The following is a 23,729-nucleotide window of genomic DNA, read 5'->3' on the forward strand; positions in this document are numbered from 1 at the left end:
CTAAGAGAGCGCTACGGCAGTTCCTAGGGCTAGTAGGATACTGCAGAGCCTGGGTTGAAGACTTTTCTGCATTAGCTAGACCACTGTATGACTTTTTAACCCAAAACAGCCCCAATGTTGTGGTATGGACACAAGAAGGAGAACAGAGCTTTAGAAAATTAAAAGATAAATTGAGCAAGGCTCCGGCCTTAGCTCTTCCGGATGCAGAGAAAGAATTTGAATTATATGTGGATGTCAAACAGGGCCACGCCAAGGGAATTTTAGTGCAAGAATACGGAGGCATGCCAAGACCAGTAGCTTATTTTTCTAAAATATTAGACCCAGTAGCTAAGGGGTGGCCTTACTGTCTGCAGAATTGTGCAGCTACGGCCCTAATGGTAACTGAGGCCCGAAAGCTGACCACAGGAGGATCCCTTGTTGTCAAGGTCCCACACCAAGTCAAGGCATTACTAACTGAAAGGGCTTCCAAATGGATGACCGGTGCCCGATTATTGCAGTATGAAACCTGTTTAATGGAGCAGGAAGATTTAAAATTAAGAAGTGGGGGAGGGTTTAACCCAGCTTCTTGTCTAACTGGTCCTGAGGGAGAAGAATCAAAGGAAATCCATGACTGTATTCAAGTACTAGATCTCCAAACTCGACCTAGGGAAGATTTGAGAGATATTCCTTGGCCAGATGGGGACAATGTGTTTATTGATGGATCTTCAAGAGTAATAGAAGGGAAATGGGCTACAGGATATGCTATCATTAAGGGAAGGGAGCTGCTAGAAAGAGGAAAGCTGCCATCTACCTGGTCAGCCCAAACCACAGAATTGTACTCTCTAATAAGACCCTGTGAATTAGATCAAGGCAAGCTAGTGAATATCTTTACAGATTCTAAATATGCATATGGGGTGGCACATATGTTTGGAAAACTGTGGGAAGAAAGAGGTTTAGTAACTTGCCGAGGAAAGGCATTGGTGCATAAGGATCTGATTGCTCGCCTGCTGGAGGTGGTGAACCTCCCCAAAAAGGTCTCAATAATTCATATCAGGGGACATCAGACAGGACACTCAGAGCAGGAGGTAGGCAATCGATTGGCTGATGAGGAAGCTCAAAAAGCAGCACTCCTACCAGAAGTATCTAAGATCCTCCCTCTCCTCCCGGTAGTCCAGCCATTACCAGAAAAGATGTCTTTTCCACCAGAAGAATTAGAAATAATTAAAAATAGTGGAGCAAAAGAAAAAGAACATGACTGGTTTACAAAGGAGGGCAAACAATGGGTGCCCAAAGCCCTAGCCCTACAAATACTGAAAGAGCTTCACGAAGGAAGCCGTTGGGGCTCTAGAGGGCTGGCGGAAGCCTTCCTTAAAACCTATGCTGCCCTTGGTCTTTTTGTTCTGGCAAAACGGGCCATTGAGGGCTGTCTGATTTGTGCTAAGGCCAACGGCCGAGCCGCAAGAGAAGTTGCAAGGGGAGGACGACCCTGGGCTGTACGCCCATTCCAACGATGCCAAGCAGACTTTACTGAGATGCCCCGTTTAGGGAGACTTAAGTATCTTCTGGTAATAGCATGTCAGTTGACAGGATGGCCCGAGGCATTTCCAACTGCCTCAGCAACAACTGGATCTGTAATTAAGGTGCTCTTAGAACAAATAATTCCAAGATATGGGTTGGTAGAGGCAATAGATTCAGACAGAGGCACTCATTTTACAGGAAAGGTCCTTCAAGGTGTCATGACTGCCCTAGGGATTCGATGGGACTTGCATACCCCTTGGCATCCTCAGAGTTCTGGTAGAGTGGAAGGGATGAACGGGAACATTAAAAAGCATCTTTTAAAATTGGTGTTAGAAACTAAGATGCCGTGGACACGACTTCTCCCATTAGCTTTAGCAAGAATAAGAGCAAAACCAAGGGGAGACATTCAGCTGTCCCCCTTTGAAATAATGTTTGGGATTCCCTATCCTGCTAACACCCAACCTGGCAAGGAGGTGGAGATAAGCGATATATATTTAAAGCAATATGTGGCCAGAATACATTCTCTTGTGAAGTCTCTCCGACAGGAAGCCCAGCTCGCACAGACCCTCCCCTTGGATTTTGCAGTCCATGATATCCAACCAGGGGATTGGGTCTTGGTCAAAGAATGGAAAGAAGCACCACTGCTAGCAAAGTGGCGTGGACCTTATCAGGTATTACTAACCACAGAAACATCAATCAAGACAGCTGAGCATAGATGGACTCATCATACCAGAGTTAAGATTTCCAAGACTCCAGAAGTCTGGACTTCTCAGTTGAATGAAGAGGATGGAAAGCCCCGGCTAACTCTCCGTAGATCTGTACCGCTGGCGGGGAGTGAGTCTGTAAAATAAACTCTGGGTTGCTGGGTCTGTGGGAGTCCAGGAGAATATGAAGACTACTCATAGAATCATAGAATCATAGAATGCTTAGGGTTGGAAGGGACCTCTAGAGATCATCTAGTCCAATCCCCCTGCATACGCAGGGACACCTAGAGCACGTGGCACAGGACTGCATCCAAGCGGGTTTTGAAGATCTCCAGAGAAGGGGACTCCACAACCTCTCTGGGCAGCCTGTTCCAGTGCTCTGTCACCCTCACTGTCAAGAAATTTTTCCTTAAGTTCCTATGGAATTTTTGGTGTTTCAGTTTCCGGCCATTTCCTCTAGTCCTATCAGTGGCCACCACTGAAAAGAGGCCAGAACCATCCTCCTCACTGCCTCCCTTGAGGTATTTATATACACTGATTAGATCCCCTCTCAGCCTTCTCTTCTCCAGGCTGAACAGGCCCAGCTCCCTCAGCCTCTCCTCATAGGGCAGATGTTCCAGGCCCCTGATCATCCTTGTGGCCCTGCGCTGGACTCTCTCCAGAAGCTCCACATCCCTCTTGTACTGTGGAGCCCAGAACTGGACACAATACTCCAGATGCGGCCTCACCAGGGCTCAGTAGAGGGGCAGGATCACCTCCCTCGACCTGCTGGAGATGCTCTTCTTAATGCAGCCCAGGATTCCATTGGCCTTCTTGGCCACGAGGGCACACTGCTGCCTCATGGTCAACTTGTCGTCCACCATGACACCCAGGTCTTTCTCCGCAGAGCTGCTCTCCAGAAGGTCGGTCCCCAGCCTGTACTGGTGTCTGGGGTTATTCCTCCCCAGGTGCAGGACCTTGCACTTGGCCTTGTTGAATTGCATGAGGTTTTTCACCGCCCAGTTGTCCAGTCTGTCCAGGTCCCTCTGAATGGCAGCGCAGCCCTCTGGGGTATCGGATACTCCTCCCAGTTTCGTGTCATCAGCAAACTTGCTGAGGGAGCACTCTGTGCCTTCATCCAGGTCATTGATGAATAAATTGAACAGGACTGGACCAAGGACTGACCCCTGGGGGACCCCGCTAGCTACAGGCCTCCAACTAGACTCTGCACCACTGATCACCACTCTCTGGGCCCTGCCATCCAGCCAGTTCCTAATCCACCTCACTGTCCACTCATCTATCCCACACTTCCGGAGCTTGCCCAGGAGGATGTTGTGAGGGACGGTGTCAAAAGCCTTGGTGAAGTCGAGATAGACGACATCCACCGCTCTCCCCTCGTCTATCCAGCCAGTCATTTCATCATAGAAGGCTATCAGGTTAGTCAGGCAAGATTTCCCCTTGGTGAATCCATGCTGACTACTCTTGAGCACCTTCTTGTCCTCCATGTGCTTGGAGACAACGGCCAGCATGAGCCGTTCCATCACTTTTCCGGGGACGGAGGTGTGGCTGACTGGCCTGTAGTTGCCTGGGTCCTCCTTCTTGCCTTTTTTGAAGACTGGCGTGACATTGGCCTTCTTCCAGTCTTCCGGCACCTCCCCCGTTCTCCAGGATCTTTCAAAGATGATGGAGAGCGGCTTAGCTATGGCATCTGCCAGCTCACGCAGCACTCTGGGGTGCATCCCATCAGGGCCCATGGATCTGTGGGTATCGAGGTTCCTTAGGTGCTCTCTGACCCAATCTTCCTCTACCCAGGGCAAGTCTTCCTCTCCACCCGCTTCTTCTCTTGTCTCTAGGGCCTGGGGCTCTAAAGGGCTGCCCTTGGTAAACACCAAAGCAAAGAAGGCATTCAGCAACTCTGCTTTTTCTGTGTTATTTGTAACCAGGGTGCCCATCCCGTCCGCCAGCGGACCCACGTTTTCCCTGATCTTCCTTTTGCTGTTAATGTATTTGAAGATTTTTTTTTTGTTATTTTTAACGTCCCTTGCCAGCTTGCCTTACAGACGTGCCTTAGCTTTCCTTCTCGCATCTCTGCATTCCCTGACTACGTTCCTGTATTTCTCCCATGGGACCTGTCCTTTTTTCCACATTCTGTATACCGCTGCCTTCTGCTTGAGCATTGCCACAAGCTCCCGGCTCATGCACGCAGGCCGCCTGACCCCTCTGCCTACCTTCCTACACAGAGCGATGCACTGCTGCTGGGCGTGGAGGAAGTGCTGCTTGAAAACTAACCAGCTCTCTTGGGCCCCCCTGCCTTCTAGAGCACTAGCCCATGGGATTCGACCGAGGAGGTCTCTGAAGAGGCTAAAGTTGGCCCTCCTGAAGTCCATCGTCGCAAGGCTACTTACAGCCCTGCCTCCTCCTCGTTGAATCCTGAACTCCACCAACTCATGGTCACTGCAGCCGAGGCTACCCCCCACCTTAACATCTCCTACTAGGCCCTCCCTATTTGATAGCACGAGGTCCAGTAGCCCACCTCTCCTCATCGGCTTCTCTACAACCTGCGTCAAAAAGTTATCGTTGACGCTCTGCAGGAACCTCCAGGACTGCTTATGCCTGGCTGTGTTGTCCTCCCAGTTGATGTCGGGGTAGTTGAAGTCCCCCATGAGAACCAGGGCCTGTGACTGTGAGGCAATATCCAGCTGCCTATAGAAGGCCTCATCAACCTCCTCGTCTTGGTCAGGTGGCCTGTAGCAGACACCCACCACAGTGTCTCCCACATTAGCCTGCCCTCTAATCCTTACCCACAAGCTCTCAACTCGCTCATCCTCCACTCCCAGGTTGACCTCCATGCATTCCAGTTGCTCTCTCACATAAAGAGCAACTCCACCACCTCGCCTTCCCAGCCTGTCCTTCCTAAAGAGCACATAGCCTTCCATGGCAGCGCTCCAGTCGTGCGAGCTATCCCACCACGTCTCTGTGATTCCAATGAGATCGTGACACTGGGACCGCACACAGATCTCCAGTTCATCCTGCTTATTCCCCATGCTTCGCGCATTGCTATACAGGCATTTCAGGGAAGCAACAGAGGCCACAGGTTTCCCAGGAGGGGTGAAAGCGGACCCTCCGTGATCATTTCCTATCCTCACTTCCCCACTAGCATACTCCCACTGGACGCCATCTGACCTGGGCTGTGCGGTACTGCTTGCCGTGTCAGTGTGCCACTCCCCTTCCCCCTTCTTGCCTAGTTTAAAGCCCTCCTAACCAGGTTGGCCAGCCTTTTGGCAAAGAGACGTGTGCCCCTCTTGCTAAGATGGGTCCCATCATTCCCCACTAGCTGGTGGTCATAAAACAGAGTCCCATGGTCATAGAAGCCAAAACCCTGTTGCCAAGCCCAGCGGCGCAGCCAGTTGTTAAGCTGCCATATCCGCCTTCTCCTCCTTGAGTCCATTCCCCTCATTGGCAGAATAGAGTAGAGGAGAAACTGTCATGGGTACTGTCATGGGTACTAGACATACTGAACGCAGGTTGTTAGTTAATAAGCTAGTTTGTAAAAACAAATATTGTCCAAAGGAGGGAGAAAAAAAAAAAAAAAAAAAAAAGGAAAGAAAAGAAAAAGAGGAGGGATTGAGCGGAATTCTCAAGTTTCTGTATTCATCAATAAGGGGGTTTCTCCACAGTTTGGCTGAAGAGCAGGACAAAGGGAGGGGAGACTGAGTGGAGCCATGAGCCGAGCGGGACAAAAAGAGCCATCTGCAAGGAGATGGGGGCCTTTACAAAGGAGGGAAATAGGGCAATTGCCCCACATTCTTCAGCAAGGGGGACAAAGGAGTTGGTGAGCTCAGGTGAGAACAGATGGCGGGAGGCCGGAGTTCGGTGTAGGCGGGCCGGGAAGGCTGTAACTTCTGAGTACCTTGGCCAATGGGGAAAAGGAGAGGGCGTCCCTCGGTCAGGAAATTAGGATAAAAGGGGGGCTGCGTCCCCCAGCAATTTGAGAGACCCCACAGGGATATGTCCTGTGGACTCTCCCTTTATTCGAATAAAGTTTTAGGACTCCTCTGTCTCCTTTTGGACATTCAGTTCTTGACAGCGAGATTTTCCGCACACTCGCAAACTGTTAGAGCCAGGAACTGAGCTCAGTTTTAAGCTCCATTCCCAGGTTTGATGGGAGGTCAGTATTTATTTTTTGTAGGGCAAGTTACCCATCTTGCCCTGGGCACATCTATCAGGAAATTGTTATCTTTAGACTTTGATCTAAACACAGAAAGCCAAAGCTGTTACAGCCCTTCCCCTCCTCTGCCTCAGCAGGCAAGAAGCTGCACACAGTGAGGACGTGTGGTTGGTTCTGCTTCTCGCCTGTTCGGAAGGTCCAACAAAAACTAAGTTGGCCTGTTGCTGGTGATTGCACACCTATTCCTTGCTTTTCCAGCATTTTGTTTGAGTGAAGAAGGCTGGAAGCTCAGCCACAACCTAGAAATAACCTAGCCTGCACAGAAGTTGTAAGAAAATAGCTTTTATTTTCAAATCTCATAGAAAAATGTTAACAATGCCTGAAGAAAAAAGCTTGACAGCAACTTGCTCTATACATCCCAGATAGAAAATAAGGTACTTTAATTAACAAGCATTTTATTGTTATAAGTCTGGCTGGTCTGTAATAACTATTTACATTTTTCTACAAATACTAAAAAGTGAACAGTTTGTGCCATTAAGATGGCATGTAAAAATATTTAACACATATCCATATTTGCACAGTCCCAAGTGTATCTACAGTCAAAATTTGCATCTCTGGTACTAGTCCAGATAATGTGCACATTAAAATCCTCACTGACAGTTCCCTTGGATGGATCCAGTTACACATTTTCTGCTACTAGTCTCACATATTACTTATAAGCAGCAGAAGCTTGCCTTGCAGTCAGTTCGGTTCAGCTCATCTTTCTTCCTTTCTAATCAGACTATTCCATCTTGTTTCACTTAAATTAGGTGTTTAAATTTGCAGTCAGCCACCCGGAAAATGCACCAGTTCTTTGAAAAGAACTAGTAGAACACCTAAAATCATGCTCGGAAATTAGTGAACACTACAAATTCACAAATATTTTAAATTGCTCAAGATTTATATATTGCTCTTTTATATGTGGGTAATATTGTACAGTAATTTTGGTGCAAATGTTTTAACAGAATTTATTCCTATGGGCTTTTTTTGAAAGTCCCACTTTGCTCAGGATTATGTGCACACAGCAGATAGCATTTCTGAATCCTGTGACAGGGCTGAACTTGCTGGTGGAGGCTTATACAAGCTGACTGTCATGATAACAAAGACGATCGTGATGATTTTACAAATAGCACCTGGAAGCAAAAGAAACAACAGGACAGCTCTTGCTGAAAATCACCTTCAACAGCAAAGAGTATTTGTTACTTGTAAAACTTCACATAGCAGGCTACACTGAAAGACTTTAATTGGATGTGATCAACTTCAGGGAACTTTGGATAAACTACAGAGAGTAGGTTTAAAAAAGTCTTACAGTTGCCTGCTGGTTCTTGCTTGCAGCAGCTATTTCCATTCCTTCAGCCTCTATTTCTGTCCCCCATGGCAGCCTGAAGTAAACAGCTCCCTTACTTCTTGTTTCATTACTATTATTTGCCTTTTCAACATTCTTGCCCCACACACTGCAGCTCCCCAAGTACAAACCTGTTAAGTATTCAGCCCTCAGCTACCTTAAAAAAAAGCCCTTTAGCACTTCACTGATACCAGGTGGTGTTTGTGCAAAGACAGATTAGGAGGGGTTGTCTTCAGTCACTGAAATATGCCTGAAAGATACTGAAACCTCAAGTTGTTTGCTCTGCTTTTTCGAGTTTGAATATTAGCTATTAGCAGTTCAGTTTAGGCAGTTTGAGTGCGATGACTATCACAAAACAGGACAACTGCAACTATCACACATGCAAACTTACTCCCAAAATACTCATGCACACACTACCCATGCACACACACCTAAAGGAAATTGCTACACAAGCTGAGAAGATTTTGACCAGCGTTTAGAGATATCTTCAAACCTTTATATTAAGATTAAAAAAAAAAAAAAGATGCGTGACAAGAGTGAGAAAAGGCCTCAGACCCTAAGTTGCTGACAAGCCAAGAGAAATTAGACTGAGATGTCTGCCAATTCTGTACAGTTCAGAGAATAATGTGAGGAGACTGAAGAGCAAAACTACTTCAAAATCTTATGTCACACAATAATCTTCCATTATCCATTTTTAATAACATCTTGGTGGGGTCTTTCTCCTTTTCCGATGTTTTGCTTTTTGATATTTTAAGACATCCCCATTGATATTTTTTTTTATTTTTACTTTAACACTGCTGTTAAGAAAGCTTATAAAAGTTTAAAGGTGCCATTCTAAAATAGCCTTGTTCCCATCTAACAGTCAAGAACATTATAATCTATTATCTTGCACACATAATTCATATGTAGAAGAGTCACTTACTTATACCCATCAGCAGATAGGCCATTCTTTCATTATCATAAACCCAACAGGCTCCTTTAGTTTTACATTCATTAATATCCCATAGAGAACAACTGTTGTCTATTGCCACACCAAACAATATTGGTCCAGGAATAGTACCTAAAAAAGAGAAAAAAAGAAAAAAAAAGTGACATGATAGAACATTTGAAGTCCCTGGAATTAGTCTTATTTATTTGATGTGAATGGAGACAGTGAAACTCCAAAGTGGTGGGGAATATGAGATCCATACCCTGTAAACATTTTAGCCAAAGTCATATGGTTCACATTGCATAGCAACTATGCCTCTTCCATTGATCTCAACTAATAGGTAGCATGCATACAGTAATTGACTTTTTTTTTTCTTTTTTTTAAGTAAAAGCTTTCTTCAGAAGGCTGAGCTTCTCGCAACTTCCTAAGCTTTCACAGGAAGATAAAAGTATGAGTAAAACCTTTGTTGGGTAGAGGCAGAAATAATCAAGGAAGTAGAATTCTAACCAAAGAAAAAGGCCCTTTCTTCAGATAAAATATACCAAACAGTTGCAAATGAAAAGGAAGATACTATATTCAGTTTTATATTATTTTTCCATCAAACATATACAAGCTTGGGGGGGGGGAGAATGTGGAACAAGTATTGAAGTTATTCCTTTTTAGAATTCAGTGGATTTACATGATCTCTCGCAATTCTTTAGATGCAAAACATCTGTGCTTTGCAAGTATAGCCCATGTTACTGCAAACACCCTAGGTACACACAGCATGTTTACCCACCCTACTTAAGGCTTAAGTTGATCTTACACTAACAAGCAGCTATATCTTCACTGCAGCTCTTCTACCTAGGATCCTGTGTGCTATCTAGATTCTGTGGAGAGGGAAGAAGTCAGGCTGGGCGTTGATAAAGCTTATCTGACTTGTTGGCAGCAATGCTGCTAGGCACTGCCTTCTTCAGGTGCAGTCACTGGGCACCAAGGCCTGCCCTCTGCTCCACAGTGGAGTCCAAGTACTAAACCAGAGATGGCACCTGCCTTTTAACGAGTCTTAAAGCATCACTTTTAAAGTTGGAAAAAACATCAGGAAAGTAGGTAAGAGACAGGTATTTCAAAAGGAAGTCATACCCAGCAGGCATAGAAATACTGACTGGACTCCAAGGGCAAATGAGCACTGTTTATCTGGCACATACCTGGAAAAGAGATTCAGAGTCTAAGGCCTTATTTACCAAGTTTGGGCTTGAGGAACTTGGAGGAGTTTTGATCCTAAATAAATATGCTTTCTCTTAATATATGCTTTTAACTTGTTGATTGAAGATCTTAGAAATCCAGAAATTAATCTTAGAAATTAAAATGGCATAAAATAGAAGCTTACTAAAAAGATATTAGAATGTGATACTTTCTTCACATTTAGCCATTTAAATGAGTTCTTGAATATTCAAACTGTGCTATTACCTTCCCCATAGAAACTGTTTCACCATTTTAGTTGAAGTGCAGGAAGCTTCCAAAACTCCAAGTGCTATTACTTAAAATTCACTACAACTGCCAGCTCTGTGTTTGGAGCACATGGCAACACTTCACATTATCCTGCCCCCAGACTAGCATGGCAAGCTGTTAAATGCCTATTTACACCAACCCTGAACTGGAGGGTACTACAACTAACAAGGTTACAGTATCTCTCCACCTTGCCAGCCTAAAAGGCTGGAAAAATAGGATCTTAAAAAAAAAAACATTCTTAAAACATAAATGCACAGTATTTCTAAGTCTGTACATCATAACCACTTTATTCTTCTACTTAACAGGTATCAGAGGTGCAAGTCAGGTCTTGATTTAAAGTGAAAGCAAATTTTCAAACAGACCAATTAATACCAAAATGTATCCAGCTTTGGTGTAAAAACCACTTTTGGTGTAAAACCTCTCAAATCACTCCTTAACAGGCACATATATGTCACCACATTTTATATTAAGAGCTACCGCAGAATTCCAGTTTTACAGCCTTAGTATCATATGTAAGGCAATAGAGATTGTGACAGTCTTCAATTTCTAAATTCAGGACTCAATCTGAGTTTGAGACAGGAATCCAAGGACAAGATGATCAATTGCAGATAATTCTTCCTCTAAGTACAGAGAGGACCATTTTTATTTTAATTTGTGCAATTTCAAGTCTTGACCCAATACCATAAACAGTATAACAAAGTTTTATTCAACCAAACACATGGTACATTTATTCTTTTCTCTCTTTTCACTAGAGAAGAGCAAATGAATATGAAGAACATCTACTGTTGCACCTTGCGAAAGAACGGACTCAGTCTGGGATGCAGAGTGAGACAACTTTATTCTCAAACCAACTCCTTTTATACTCTTTTAACCAAGTGTTGCTAAAATTACAATCAATCAGCATCCTGCCAGCCGTGCAGTTGTGGTTATCTTCTTCTCCTTGCTTTGTTCCTCATCTGCTGACAAGACATTCCACATGTGGTTGTAGTCCTCCTCCTTTTCCTGCTTTGTTCTTTGCTGATAAGACATTAGTCCTTGCGGGTCAGCCCATCAACCGTGCACTGCTAAGGCATTCTTGCGATTAACTATCTACTAACAAGGCATCTATTATCTACTGACAAGGTACTATGCCTCCACAATCTACTAATCAAAAATAAGGATAGAGAGACAGTTCTCTTTGTCAAGCACTGACAGCTTACTACATAAAGTACTAAAACACAAAATTCATTGCACACTGATTTGAGTCTATACTCTATAGGAAAAAGAATGAAGATTTTACCAATAGGAGTTTTCTTAGAAATTCATGTTACCTACTTTTCAGTCTAAAAGACATACCTGAGAATGGCCACAGTTGTTGGAGTAACAGCCATAAAGGTAAATACAACAGCAAAGAAGAAGAATGTCAGAAATAAAGGCAAAAGTTTGCATTGTACTGGAGATTTCCCAGGGATAGCTTCATACAGAAAGTCCTCTGAATTATTTTCTTTTTCTAGTTTCCCAATATAGGAACAGTTGTAGAAAGTCTGTAAATCAGAAAGCAAATGTCAGCTCTCTATGACACTGACTAAAACTAAGGCAATAGATGTTGAGGAGTCCTGTATCCCACTGGGCACAAGAACAAATAACAATAGTATGGAAAATGCATCACATTTGGATCACATGACACTGCAACCCTTATATATTTTGTAAGTGGTTCAGGAGAACTAGGCTAATCCAGTTTATTTGAGCAATAATTATGTTCGTAACTTAAAAAGAAAGATGGTGTATGCCTGCCATTTTGTGGGCAACAAGTTTTGAGGTACAAGCATGAGAAATCTGAAAAGGAATCCTTCACAAACAAAGTTTTACCTTCTTTATTTAAATCCATCTGTGTTTATTACAAAAGAAGAAATCAATGAAATTAAGATATCCACAGAAGGGAGTAGCTAGCTTCTCACATGTTACTCTGAATAATACCTGTTATCTTGCTTATATCTTATCAATGTTCATTAATATCTGATGGAAGGCTGTGAGGAGGATGGGGCCAGACCCTTCTCAGACTTTCTCTCTTCTCTCGTCCTGGCCACTGACAGGACAAGAGACAGTGGGCCCAGACTGAAACACAGTAAATCTCACTTCACTACCCACAGTTCAATCTTTTCTTCCCTGCACTCCTTCCATACCCTTGGTCAGGGGCTTCTTGTGCTAGTAGAGATAAGCACATTTGCAACAAGAAACTGAACACCTAAAAAACATATCAACACTCATTCTATTGACAGATGTCTGCTTCAAAGTTGACATTAAGTTTTCCTGCAGTAGCAACCACACAGATTAAGAAATATTGTGGTTTGCTGTCTAGGGAAACAGCATTTTCCATTTATTTGCATTTATACTGCATGAATCTCAAACAGTATCATCTACCTTCAGTGAAACATATATGATAAGATACCTTTTTGTTGCTGTTGGAAAAGTGTGCAGTACATCCTGCAAAACAGGGAGAAAAATACTGGACCTCATCTCTGCCACAGACTGGGTAATACATGGAGTGCAAGCATCTGCAGTCAGCATTGCAGGGTGCTGTTAGGTTATGTAACATGCCTGTCCTGAAAGATAAAGGTTAACAGTAGTTTAAAAACAGTAGGCATGCAAATAAGTAATGCAGAATTTATAGGTTCACAAATCTCGAGGTATTTAGTTCATGTGATTAATTCACTTTCGTGTTTAAAAATAAAGCTATGATCCTAGTAGCTACAAATCTAGAGGGGGAATTCCATCTATTTTGGGCCTTGTTATCTTTACTCTATCGTGACTCCCATAGATATCTCCAATTTCCATTCCAATTAAGAGAGGAAGGAAATTCCACATTCCATCCCATCCCAGTTCTCTTGTATCTCTCCTCCATCCCACACACATACACACTTTAATTATTACAACTCTCATTTTTACCTAAAAAATAACAAGATTTAAAATAGTGCGCATCTGGTAATGTCTACTTTGATCATAAAGTCATTTTTTGTTTTAGATTCAAGTCCAACTGTAAATTCATTGTGTTTCTACTTCTTTAAAATCCTGCTAGGCAGACACCTGGACTGTTCCAACACCAAGAAGGCTGTGCCCACTAACTGCAGGGTGCTGTGAGAAAGTCTTATCTCAGCCAAAAAAAGCCTTAAAGATTTGTCTCATCTGATGAGAACACTAATCAAGATAAGAGTTTAACTTTTAGATACTACGACTGAGGTTGGTATTTTAGTTCCAGTATAAGACATAATAGTGCCAGATGGATCACCTAGGTTTCTTCCAAGGAATTTAAGGTGGTCACCAGTACTGACAGTGGAAATCATTTAGCTAGGAATTGAACAAAGGATTCATCAAAAAGACTTATTTGAAGTGATTAACAGATTATCATAAACCCTATCCATAGCATCCTATGTTTAGAGCATTAACACGCTAAGCACAGTTAAGATATACTTTACTTTTTACCTATGTAATCTCCAAAGTCTCAGAGGGACTATGAGATACAAAGAGCTTTATACCCTCCCTACCATTTTTCATCTTTTAGAAAAAGAACGCTTGCCATGAAGGCTCTCTTCAGTCTTCAAAGAGAGTCTGCATTGACTTGCAAATCAACTATCAAAGCATCCTTGTAATTTATTTTTTTCAGAACCTAGTGCTTCATTTGTTCAGTAATATAAGCAAGAGCCAGTCTCGGCTATTCTCTCATTCGCTTATGAATTTTACTGCATATTTTAATTGCCTATTCCTTCAGGCAAAGCAATTTCAGAAGTGGCACTGCATCAAATCTTCTGATGCATGTCTGGCATCAGGTCAGCTACATGTCAACAAATAACAGTGAACTAGAACAATTCCTCATAATTGATACGGAGTGTAAAATGCCTTGTTTATTTCCCCCAGGACTGATTAATTCCATATTGCTCTGGATAAGAAATCAGCAACACTGGAACAGTTACAGCTATATAACTCAAGTTATACAGAGTTCTTAACTTAAAAGTTCACTTAAGGGGGGAGGGAAAAAAAAAAAAAAGCTGTTCATCTGTACTTTTTGCACCTTTAGCTTCTTATCACCAGAGCACCTGGTACAGAATTAAGGCTAGTTTCATATTCATCTTTCTATATAACCTCTTTGGTATTGTTACATGCAGATTTTCTTGCTCAATAAGTATCTATAAACTTAAAACCAATGTTTGTATCAATTTTCACAGCTGTAGGGAAAGTGTCCAATACGGCCTTACAGTAAACAATGTCACACACAGCGAAAACATCACATCATTAAATTTCTATTCTACTGCTAAAGCTTTACCTGACCTTCCTGGCATCACTGAAACTATTCTTTTTACCCTGGTAAGGTATCACATCTCAGATGCTTCTGGCATGCATGTTCGCAGCAGAGCTTACTAGGCAATGCAATGAATGGCTTCGATACAAGCAGTGAGTGGCATATGGCACACCATAATGTATTCACATGTGTTGGACCAATTTAAATTGAATATATCTTCTTAAAATACAACAGCTAATGGTGCTAAGAGTTGGAAATCTGATAACTAAGCACTATCACCTTCAAGTCCTCTGAATTGCTGTCCTGTTAACTTGACATTATCGGTTTCAATGTTTTCGCATTTACCTAATGAGACTCCCAAAACGGATATAAGTCTTTCAGGTCACACTTTTCCCCCCGCTCTATTGCTAGATGTTCTTCTCATTAAGTCAGTAAATGATAAATGATTAAGTGATGATTAAGTCATGATAAATATCAAGAGAAGAAGCCATAGCTGTTAAGTGGATAAATATTTTTCCTAGAAGCATTCCCACTTCACATTTTCTTTGTAGCAGAAGCTAGAAAACTGTTTCTTTTATCTCCACCCCCAAATCTTAATTTTCAAGGTACACTTCATGCTATTTCATCTATGATATATACAAAGTACAGAAATCTCCCCCATACCAATTAGGTACAAATGCCTTTCTACTCACTAGAGCAGAATTTACAGATTATACTTTTGGACAAGTATTACTGTGACCGAATGAAATATTGACAAGTTATTTGCCCAGCTGCACAGTGCATTGCTCATACTCAGTTTAATTTATTTATTTTTTTAAAAGGGGCAGCTATGAGTCCCTGTGTGCCAGTCCACTGGAGTTACTTTGCACAACAGCATCTGGCTCTTTGGCCAACCCTCAAACCATTGGAGCTGCCTCTGGCTCTCTCAGTTCATGACAGAGTAACTGACCACTTGAGACTTCTCAGTTCTAGCAGAGTTAGCATCCCTTCTTCCTCCTTCTAAGTATCACAAATAGACACCTTTTAAAACTGTTTGAGAAATTAAACATGATAATCTTGCAGTTTATTCCTTCAGACATGACCGTGTATTTTATACATCCCCATTCCTATGTTGGTGCCTTGGAATCATAGAATGCTTAAGGTTGGAAGGGACCTCTAGAGGTCATCTAGTCCAACCCCCCTGCACACGCAGGGTCACCTAGAGCACGTGGCACAGGACTGCGTCCAAGCGGGTTTTGAAGATCTCCAGAGAAGGAGACTCCACAACCTCTCTGGGCAGCCTGTTCCAGTGTTCTGTCACCCTCACTGTCAAGAAATTTTTCCTTAAGTTCCTGTGGAACTTTTGGTATTTCAGTTTGTGGCTGTTTCCTCTAGTTCTGTCAGTGGCCACCACTGAAAAGAGGCCAGAACCATCCTCCTCACTGCCTCCCTTGAGGTATTTGTATACACTGATTAGATCCCCTCTCAGCCTTCTCTTCTCCAGGCTGAACAGGCCCAGCTCCCTCAGCCTCTCCTCATAGGGCAGATGTTCCAGGCCCCTGATCATCCTTGTAGCCCTGCGCTGGACTCTCTCCAGCAGCTCCACATCCCTCTTGTACTGTGGAGCCCAGAACTGGACACAATACTCCAGATGCGGCCTCACTAGGGCTGAGTAGAGGGGCAGGATCACCTCCCTCGACCTGCTGGAGATGCTCTTCTTAATGCACCCCAGGATCCCATTGGCCTTCCTGGCCACAAGAGCACACTGCTGCCTCATGGTCAACTTGTCGTCCACCACGATGCCCAGGTCCTTCTCTGCAGAGCTGCTCTCCAGAAAATCGGTCCCCAGACTGTACTGGTGTCTGGGGTTATTCTTCCCCAGGTGCAGGACCTTGCACTTGGCCTTGTTAAATTTCATGAGGTTTTTCACCGCCCAGTTGTCCAGTCTGTCCAGGTCCCTCTGGATGGCAGTGGAGCCCTCTGGGGTATCAGCTACTCCTCCCAGTTTGGTATCATCAGCAAACTTACTGAGGGAGGACTCTGTGCCTTCATTCAGGTCATTGTTGAATAAATTGAACAGGACTGGACCGAGGACTGACCCCTGGGGGACCCCGCTAACTACAGGCCTCCAACTAGACTCTGCACCGCTGATCACCACCCTCTGAGCTCTGCCATCCAGCCAGTTCCTAATCCACCTCACTATGCACTCATCTATCCCATACTTCTGGAGCTTGCCCAGGAGGATGTTGTGAGGGACGGTGTCAAAAGCCTTGGTGAAGTCGAGATAGACGACATCCACTGCTCTCCCCTCATCTATCCAGCCGGTCATTCCATCATAGAAGGCTATTAGGTTAGTCAAGCAAGATTTCCCCTTGGTGAATGAATGCTGACTACTCTTGAGCACCTTCTTGTCCTCCATGTGCCTGGAGACAACAGCCAGTATGAGCTGTTCCATCACTTTTCCGGGGACGGAGGTGAGGCTGACTGGCCTGTAGTTGCCTGGGTCCTCCTTCTTCCGACTGATCTTCTGGAGAGCAGCTCTGCAGAGAAGGACCTGGGTGTCATGGTGGATGATAAGATGACCATGAGGCAGCAGTGTGCCCTCGTAGCCAAGAAGGCCAATGGGATCCTGGGGTGCATTAAGAAGAGCGTCTCCAGCAGGTCGAGGGAGGTGATCCTGCCCCTCTACTCAGCCCTGGTGAGGCCACATCTGGAGTATTGTGTCCAGTTCTGGGCTCCACAGTACAAGAGGGGTGTGGAGCTGCTGGAGAGAGTCCAGCGCAGGGCTATGAGGATGATCAGGGGCCTGGAACATCTGCCCTATGACGAGAGGCTGAGGGAGCTGGGCCTGTTCAGCCTAGAGAAGAGAAGGCTAAGAGGGGATCTAATCAGTGTATATAAATACCTCAAGGGAGGGAGTGCAGAGGACGGTGATGGTCTCTTTTCAGTGGTGGCCACTGATAGGACTAGAGGAAATGGCCGGAAACTGAAACACCAAAAATTCCATAGGAACTTAAGGAAAAATTTCTTGACAGTGAGGGTGACAGAACACTGGAACAGGCTGCCCAGAGAGGTTGTGGAGTCTCCTTCTCTGGAGATCTTCAAAACCCGCTTGGATGCAGTCCTGTGCCACGTGCTCTAGGTGTCCCTGCGTATGCAGGGGGGTTGGACTAGATGATCTCTAGAGGTCCCTTCCAACCCTAAGCATTCTATGATTCTATGATTCTATGATTCTTGCCTTTTTTAAAGACTGGCGTGACATTGGCTTTCTTCCAGTCCTCTGGCACCTCCCCCGTTCTCCAGGATCTTTCAAAGCTGATGGAGAGCGGCTTAGCTATGACATCTGCCAGCTCCCGCAGAACTCTGGGGTGCATCCCATCAGGGCCCATGGATTTGTGGGTATCGAGTTTCCTTTAGGTGTTCTCTGACCCAATCTTCCTCTACTCAGGGCAAGTCTTCCTCTCTCCAGGCTTCTTCTCTTGTCTCTAGGGCCTGGGGCTCTAAAGGGCTGCCCTTGGTAAACACCAAAGCAAAGAAGGCATTTAGCAACTCTGCTTTTTCTGTGTTCTTCATAACCAGGGTACTCACTCCATTCACCAGCGGACCCACGTTTTCCCTGATCTTCCTTTTGCTGTTAATATATTTGAAGAAATTTTCCTTGTTATTTTTAACGTCCCTTGCCAGATTGCGTTCCAAAAATGCCTTCACTTTCCTTGTCGCATCTCTGCATTCCCTGACTACGTTCCTGTATTTCTCCCAGGGGGCCTGTCCTTTTTTCCACATTCTATATACCGCCTCCTTCTGCTTGAGCATTGCCACAAGCTCCCTGCTCATCCACGCAGGTCTCCTGCCCCCTCTGCCTGACTTCTTACACACAGGGATGCACTGTTGCTAGGCGTGGAGGAAGTGCCGCTTGAAAACTAACCAGCTCTCTTGGGCCCCCCTTCCTTCTAGGGCTCTAGCCCATGGGATTCTTCCCAGGAGGTCTCTGAAGAGGCTAAAGTTGGCCCTCCTGACGTCCATGGTTGCAAGGCTACTTACAGCCCTGCCTCCTCCTCGTTTAATCCTGAACTCCACCAACTCATGGGTCACTGCAGCCGAGGCTCCTCCACAACCTGCATCAAAACGTTATCATCAACACACCACAGGAACCTCCAGGATTGTTTGTGCCCGGCTGTGTTGTCCTTCCAGTTGATGTCGGGGTAGTTGAAGTCCCCCATGAGAACCAGGGCCTGTGACTGTAAGGCAATATTCAGCTCACTATGGAAGGCCTCATCAACTTCCTCATCCTGGTCAGGTGGCCTGTAGCAGACACCCACCACAGTGTCTCCCACATTAGCCTGCCCTCTAATCCTTACCCACAAGCTCTCAACTCCGTCATCATCCACCCCCAGGTTGAGCTCCATGCATTCCAGTTGCTCTCTCACATAAAGAGCAACTCCACCACCTCGCCTTCCCAGCCTGTCCTTCCTAAAGAACACATAGCCTTCCATGGCAGCGCTCCAGTCATGCGAGCCATCCTACCACATCTCTGTGATTCCAATGAGATCATGACGCTGGGACCGCACACAGATCTCCAGTTCGTCCTGCTTATTCCCCATGCTTCGTGCATTGGTGTACAGGCATTTCAGGGAAGTAACTGAGCCTGCAGGTTTCCCAGGAGGGGTGAAAGAGGACCCTCCGTGATCATTTCCTATCCTCACTTCCCCACTACCATACTCCCGCTGGAAGCCATCTGACCTTGGCTGTGTGGTACTGTTCGCTGTGTCTGTGTGACACTCCCCTTTCCCCCTTCTCGTCTAGTTTAAAGCCCTCCTAACCAGGTTGGCCAGCCTTTTGGCAGAGACATGTGCCCCTCTTGCTGAGATGGTTCCTTGATCACACACATTTCATGTTAAGTTTGAAAACTGGTCCTAGGACTCCACTCAAACTTATTCTTGCAGAAACATGTTAAATGTTCCTTTATGCTTACTATCACTTTTCTGAAAGTTCTTCCCTTGTTATACTGATTTCCAGGATAAGTTTTGTTCACAGCAACAGGAAGACCATTCATTCTAAAACTCTGCTATTGCAGTTAGTACAGAGACCCACATATGATTCATAGATTACATTCTCATTAGGAATGCAAACCATGCTCTTTTGGGTTATCAAGGAAAAAAAAATTGTTTATAGAAGCCTTTCCTATACACAGCAGCCAAAAATATTTTGAATCATGGTATTGCTAAGCTAGGTTTACTTCACATACTTCATTCTTCACCTTGGGTCCCTGAGCTACACTCTTTGCATTCATCTTCTGCATCTTGCTTTAAAATATTAGACATTTTACCCAGATAAAATAAGGTTCCCTTCTGTAAGTTGATACTAGACGCAGTAGAATCTGATACTATAACACCTTGACTTTTCTAGGGATAAGCCTGCAATCACTTTGGAGGCAGTTTCCATTACAGCTCATCTAATGATTCTCTCATGAAACCACTGTGGATGGCAGATCCCTCCCCATGAACGATCTGCCCAGGTTGTCCACCACTGGGTAATTTAACAAGACATAAGAGACCCCACTCTTGCACATATACAGAATTAGCCCTAGTCAGATCACAGTTGTCATAGCAAGAGGGTTACAGAAGTTGTTGTTGAGCAGGCTGATCCTGCTCGGGACATTTTACAGGCTACACATGGTGACATTCTCCTATTACTATGTTATATGAAGAATCAAAGAACGAGGCTGAGTTCCATAAAACAGTCAAGTTTTCATACATCAAGGTAAAGCGATATAAGTTTTTAAAGAGTTTGTATTGTGTGAAATAGCTTATGTATTTTAAACATTAACACCAATCCCAAGGGTGCAGTAAAATATATTTACCCATTATATGTTTCAGAGACACCTGCGAATGGTTCATTCCCACATTTAGCAAATAAAAACACTGTGTTTAATAGCAGTGCCACTGAACAAGTGCCTATCACAAACTTGATTATGCTTTTGCAATCCATTTTGCACTTGGAAACCAAGAAGTCACTTATGATTTGGCCTAGTGATGCTGCTGGAATTAATACAAGTCCTAGAGAAAAACAAGACACCAGCAATTACACACAAATGCAAGACAATTAGTGAAGCAATTTTGAGTGCAATTTTAAGAAAATCATAGCAGTTACCTGTATCTTTAGATGCACTACGTGTGATATCATTTTAAAACCATCCTACCTGAATCTGTCAGCATGAGTAATTTAGGCATTTCACTAAGAAGTGATTTGTTTGACCCTTACATTATCTCTGGTCTCTTCAGAAGTACAACTTAAGGGCGCAACTTAGGTGTCCAAAGCCAGAGTTCAAAGCAACAAACAAGGTACTTTTTAAATTTGCAAACTGTACACTGCTATACTTAGCAAGAATCTCCAAACACCAGTAGGCTGTTATATAAAGCTTCAAAATGTTACCTCAATTCTTCTCAATATTTTCATGTGCTTACCTGGTGCCTGTATTATACACTTAAGCTGCAATCTTCCTATAAAACATAATTCCTGTTAGAATCATAGAATCATAGAATGCTTAGGGTTGGAAGGGACCTCTAGAGATCATCTAGTCCAATCCCCCTGCACACGCAGGGTCACCTAGATCACGTGGCACAGGACTGCGTCCAAGCGGGTTTTGAAGATCTCCAGAGAAGGAGACTCCACAACCTCTCTGGGCAGCCTGTTCCAGCGCTCTGTCACCCTCACTGTTAAGAAATTTTTCCTTAAGTTCCTGTGGAACTTTTAATGCTTCAGTTTCCGGCCATTTCCTCTAGTTCTGTCGGTGGCCACCACTGAAAAGAGACCATCACCGTCCTCTGCACTCCCTCCCTTGAGGTATTTATATACACTGATTAGATCCCCTCTCAGCCTTCTCTTCTCTAGGCTGAACAGGCCCAGCTCCCTCAGCCTCTCCTCATAGGGCAGATGTTCCAGGCCCCTGATCATCCTTGTGGCCCTGTTGTACAATATATAGCACAAAATACATTTAAGCAGCTCCGGAAAGATAGTTCAAGTTGCTGAGACGGACGAACCTTTTTTCCTCCCCTCATTGATACTGTTCATAATAATGCAAAGACAATAAATTAAGATACTAGGTGGATAAATGAATATTTTTCTACGTTTAGCATATAAAACAGCCCAGAAGTGATTAGTGCAACTTACACTATCCTGAAACAATTCATTTTAGAGACAGTTCAGGTACAGCAACAGAATTGTCAGATACCTGCAGTCAACACTGGTTGAAATAGCTAACAAGGCTACTGAAAATACTTAGTTTAGCTAACTCAATATTAGACTACAACTAGCCAGCTTTCAACATTATTGCAGGCATTTCCTTCAAGTTGCAAATTTGATTAACACTACCAATATTTCCAATTCCAATTAAAACAACTGAAGACAATCTGAGAGGCAGGGCAGAAAATTTTCTACTTTATTGCAAATTACCATTTAAAAATTGACCATGGATTTCAACGCACTTCAGTGTAAAACTTGCAGGGTACTTTTTGTTTTGTTTTGTTTGTGGCAATGTTATTTGAATAGCAATAGTACTAGTTTTCTACTATTAGCCAGGGGAATAAGTGATTCAGAATGTTCCAAGCACGTCATGTCTGTTGGAATAAGAGCACTTCAATTAGTGCTGCCATGCAGGCAGATATTAGAGCTGAGAAGTAACTTAGCAAGACATGCTTCAGAAGTACCAGGTCTGTCATACTGTAAGCCTCTGTTGGCATAACTACCTTGATCTGGTTGCTGTTCTTCAAAAAAAGTTATTGGATTAATTGTGTATTCCCATCTAGTATAGCATCTCCATCAGATTTTCAGATTTGTTTTTCCAATACTCAGCTTCTCACAACCTCTCCTTGTTCCACCTATTTCTTATCTGATATGCACATATGATAAGTGACAGGGAGCCAACTGCAGATGCACAGCCATTTCAGACTATATCCCAGCTAGGCAGTTAAGTTATTAAATGTTCACCTACTGAAGCATTACAGTGGGATTGAAGCAAAAGGCCAGTTCAATCTCTTTCTTGGGAGAGGCAGTGCTTTTTCTTCAGCTGCCCTTCAAGACTAATGCTTAGCATGCCTTCAGCTGACTTTAATTATGAAAAATTAAATGCTACTCAAAAATAAAAAGGGTAAAAACAATTACTTCAGATTCTCACAGAAGTTCTGAATTTTTGTACCAAGTCCACTGAACTGACAGACAACTAGTAGATTTGCACCCTTGGTGCACCAGTTTTCTTAGGATGGGTAAAAACAGCTTTAAAAGCTGCGTTTTTATAGTTCTCATATAAATACCTCCACAGAAGTGTCTTGGACAGGAAGTACAAGATAGCCAATTAATCACTCAGCTATAATAAGGTGGTCCGTACAATGTAAAATTAAAAAAAAAATAAAATAAATAAAAAAAAAAACACCACACACACTACCTCCTAGAGTTGCTGAAAAACTTGATGTCTGTCCAAACTGATTTTCTATGAACTTGGGTGTGGCAAACCTGTGGCAATTAAAGCTTCTGAAGAGCTTGCTATTATTAGACTCATGAGCACAGGATTCTTCAAGAGTATCTGCGGTGAAAAAGTAGCATAGCACTCAGGAAATTATCTCACTGTAAAACCAGATAAACTGAAGCAACTATATTTGAAAGCAGACTGACCCTTTTATGTTGAAGGTCATTAGCATGCTTTTCCTGCTTTAACCATCTTAAGCATCAACTAAACAAAGCAGCACGCATTAAAGATTTTCAGCAGCACTGTAAACTTCTTGGTCGCAGCATGATAAAAAGAAAAACTTATCTTCCTAGATACTCATGTAAAACCTAAAAAAATCCATAATAGTAAAAATATAATTTTTAATTAAAAATTCCAGATTATTTTACCATGAGAGCCACAGGAAAGTCTTTAAAGCTTTTTCCAATGTTCTTGATTTTAACAAGTGCTTCGCTTCCATCATTATGGGTCTCAGAGATTTTTTCAGCTTATATTTTTGCTGTGCCTACAGAAGGGAATATTTTTGGACAATGGATACATTGAACAGCGTTCTTAAACTTAAATTGAGTAATATCACAATAAAGACTTCTTCAGAAAACAAGCTCAAATTGTAAATTTTGATTATTTTATTGATATAGATCAATATAAAGATCAGTAACTTCTTCTTCTTGAGAGGAGTTAGGCTGAATACCATGCATCCTTTTGAAGCTGTGAGATGTTATCAGAAATATCTTAAGAATTTCTGACAAGTCTGAAGCCTGTTCCATGTTTTTATAACCGTCCCATTCTTCCCAGTTTTTTGTTTCACTGCTCCCTGTATTCTATT

General features: G+C 43.4%; 1 protein-coding gene across 1 annotated transcript; it reads right to left on the minus strand.

The window, feature by feature from the left end:
• Positions 1-7,263: 7,263 nt before the first annotated feature.
• Positions 7,264-23,670, minus strand: LOC104568554 (solute carrier organic anion transporter family member 4C1). The gene is given in 10 exon segments (XM_088531754.1): positions 7,264-7,520; positions 8,655-8,792; positions 9,783-9,847; positions 11,487-11,674; positions 12,580-12,733; positions 20,264-20,459; positions 22,844-22,906; positions 22,909-22,981; positions 23,293-23,390; positions 23,595-23,670. Coding segments are annotated over 10 exon segments (1,173 nt in total). The 3' UTR covers positions 7,264-7,398.
• Between the last annotated feature and the right edge of the window lie 59 nt (positions 23,671-23,729).

The sequence above is a fragment of the Tinamus guttatus genome, unplaced genomic scaffold (genome assembly GCF_059628265.1).
Source record: "Tinamus guttatus ecotype Peru unplaced genomic scaffold, ASM5962826v1 Tinamus_guttatus_pri_ptg000432l, whole genome shotgun sequence".
NCBI lineage: Eukaryota > Metazoa > Chordata > Aves > Tinamiformes > Tinamidae > Tinamus > Tinamus guttatus.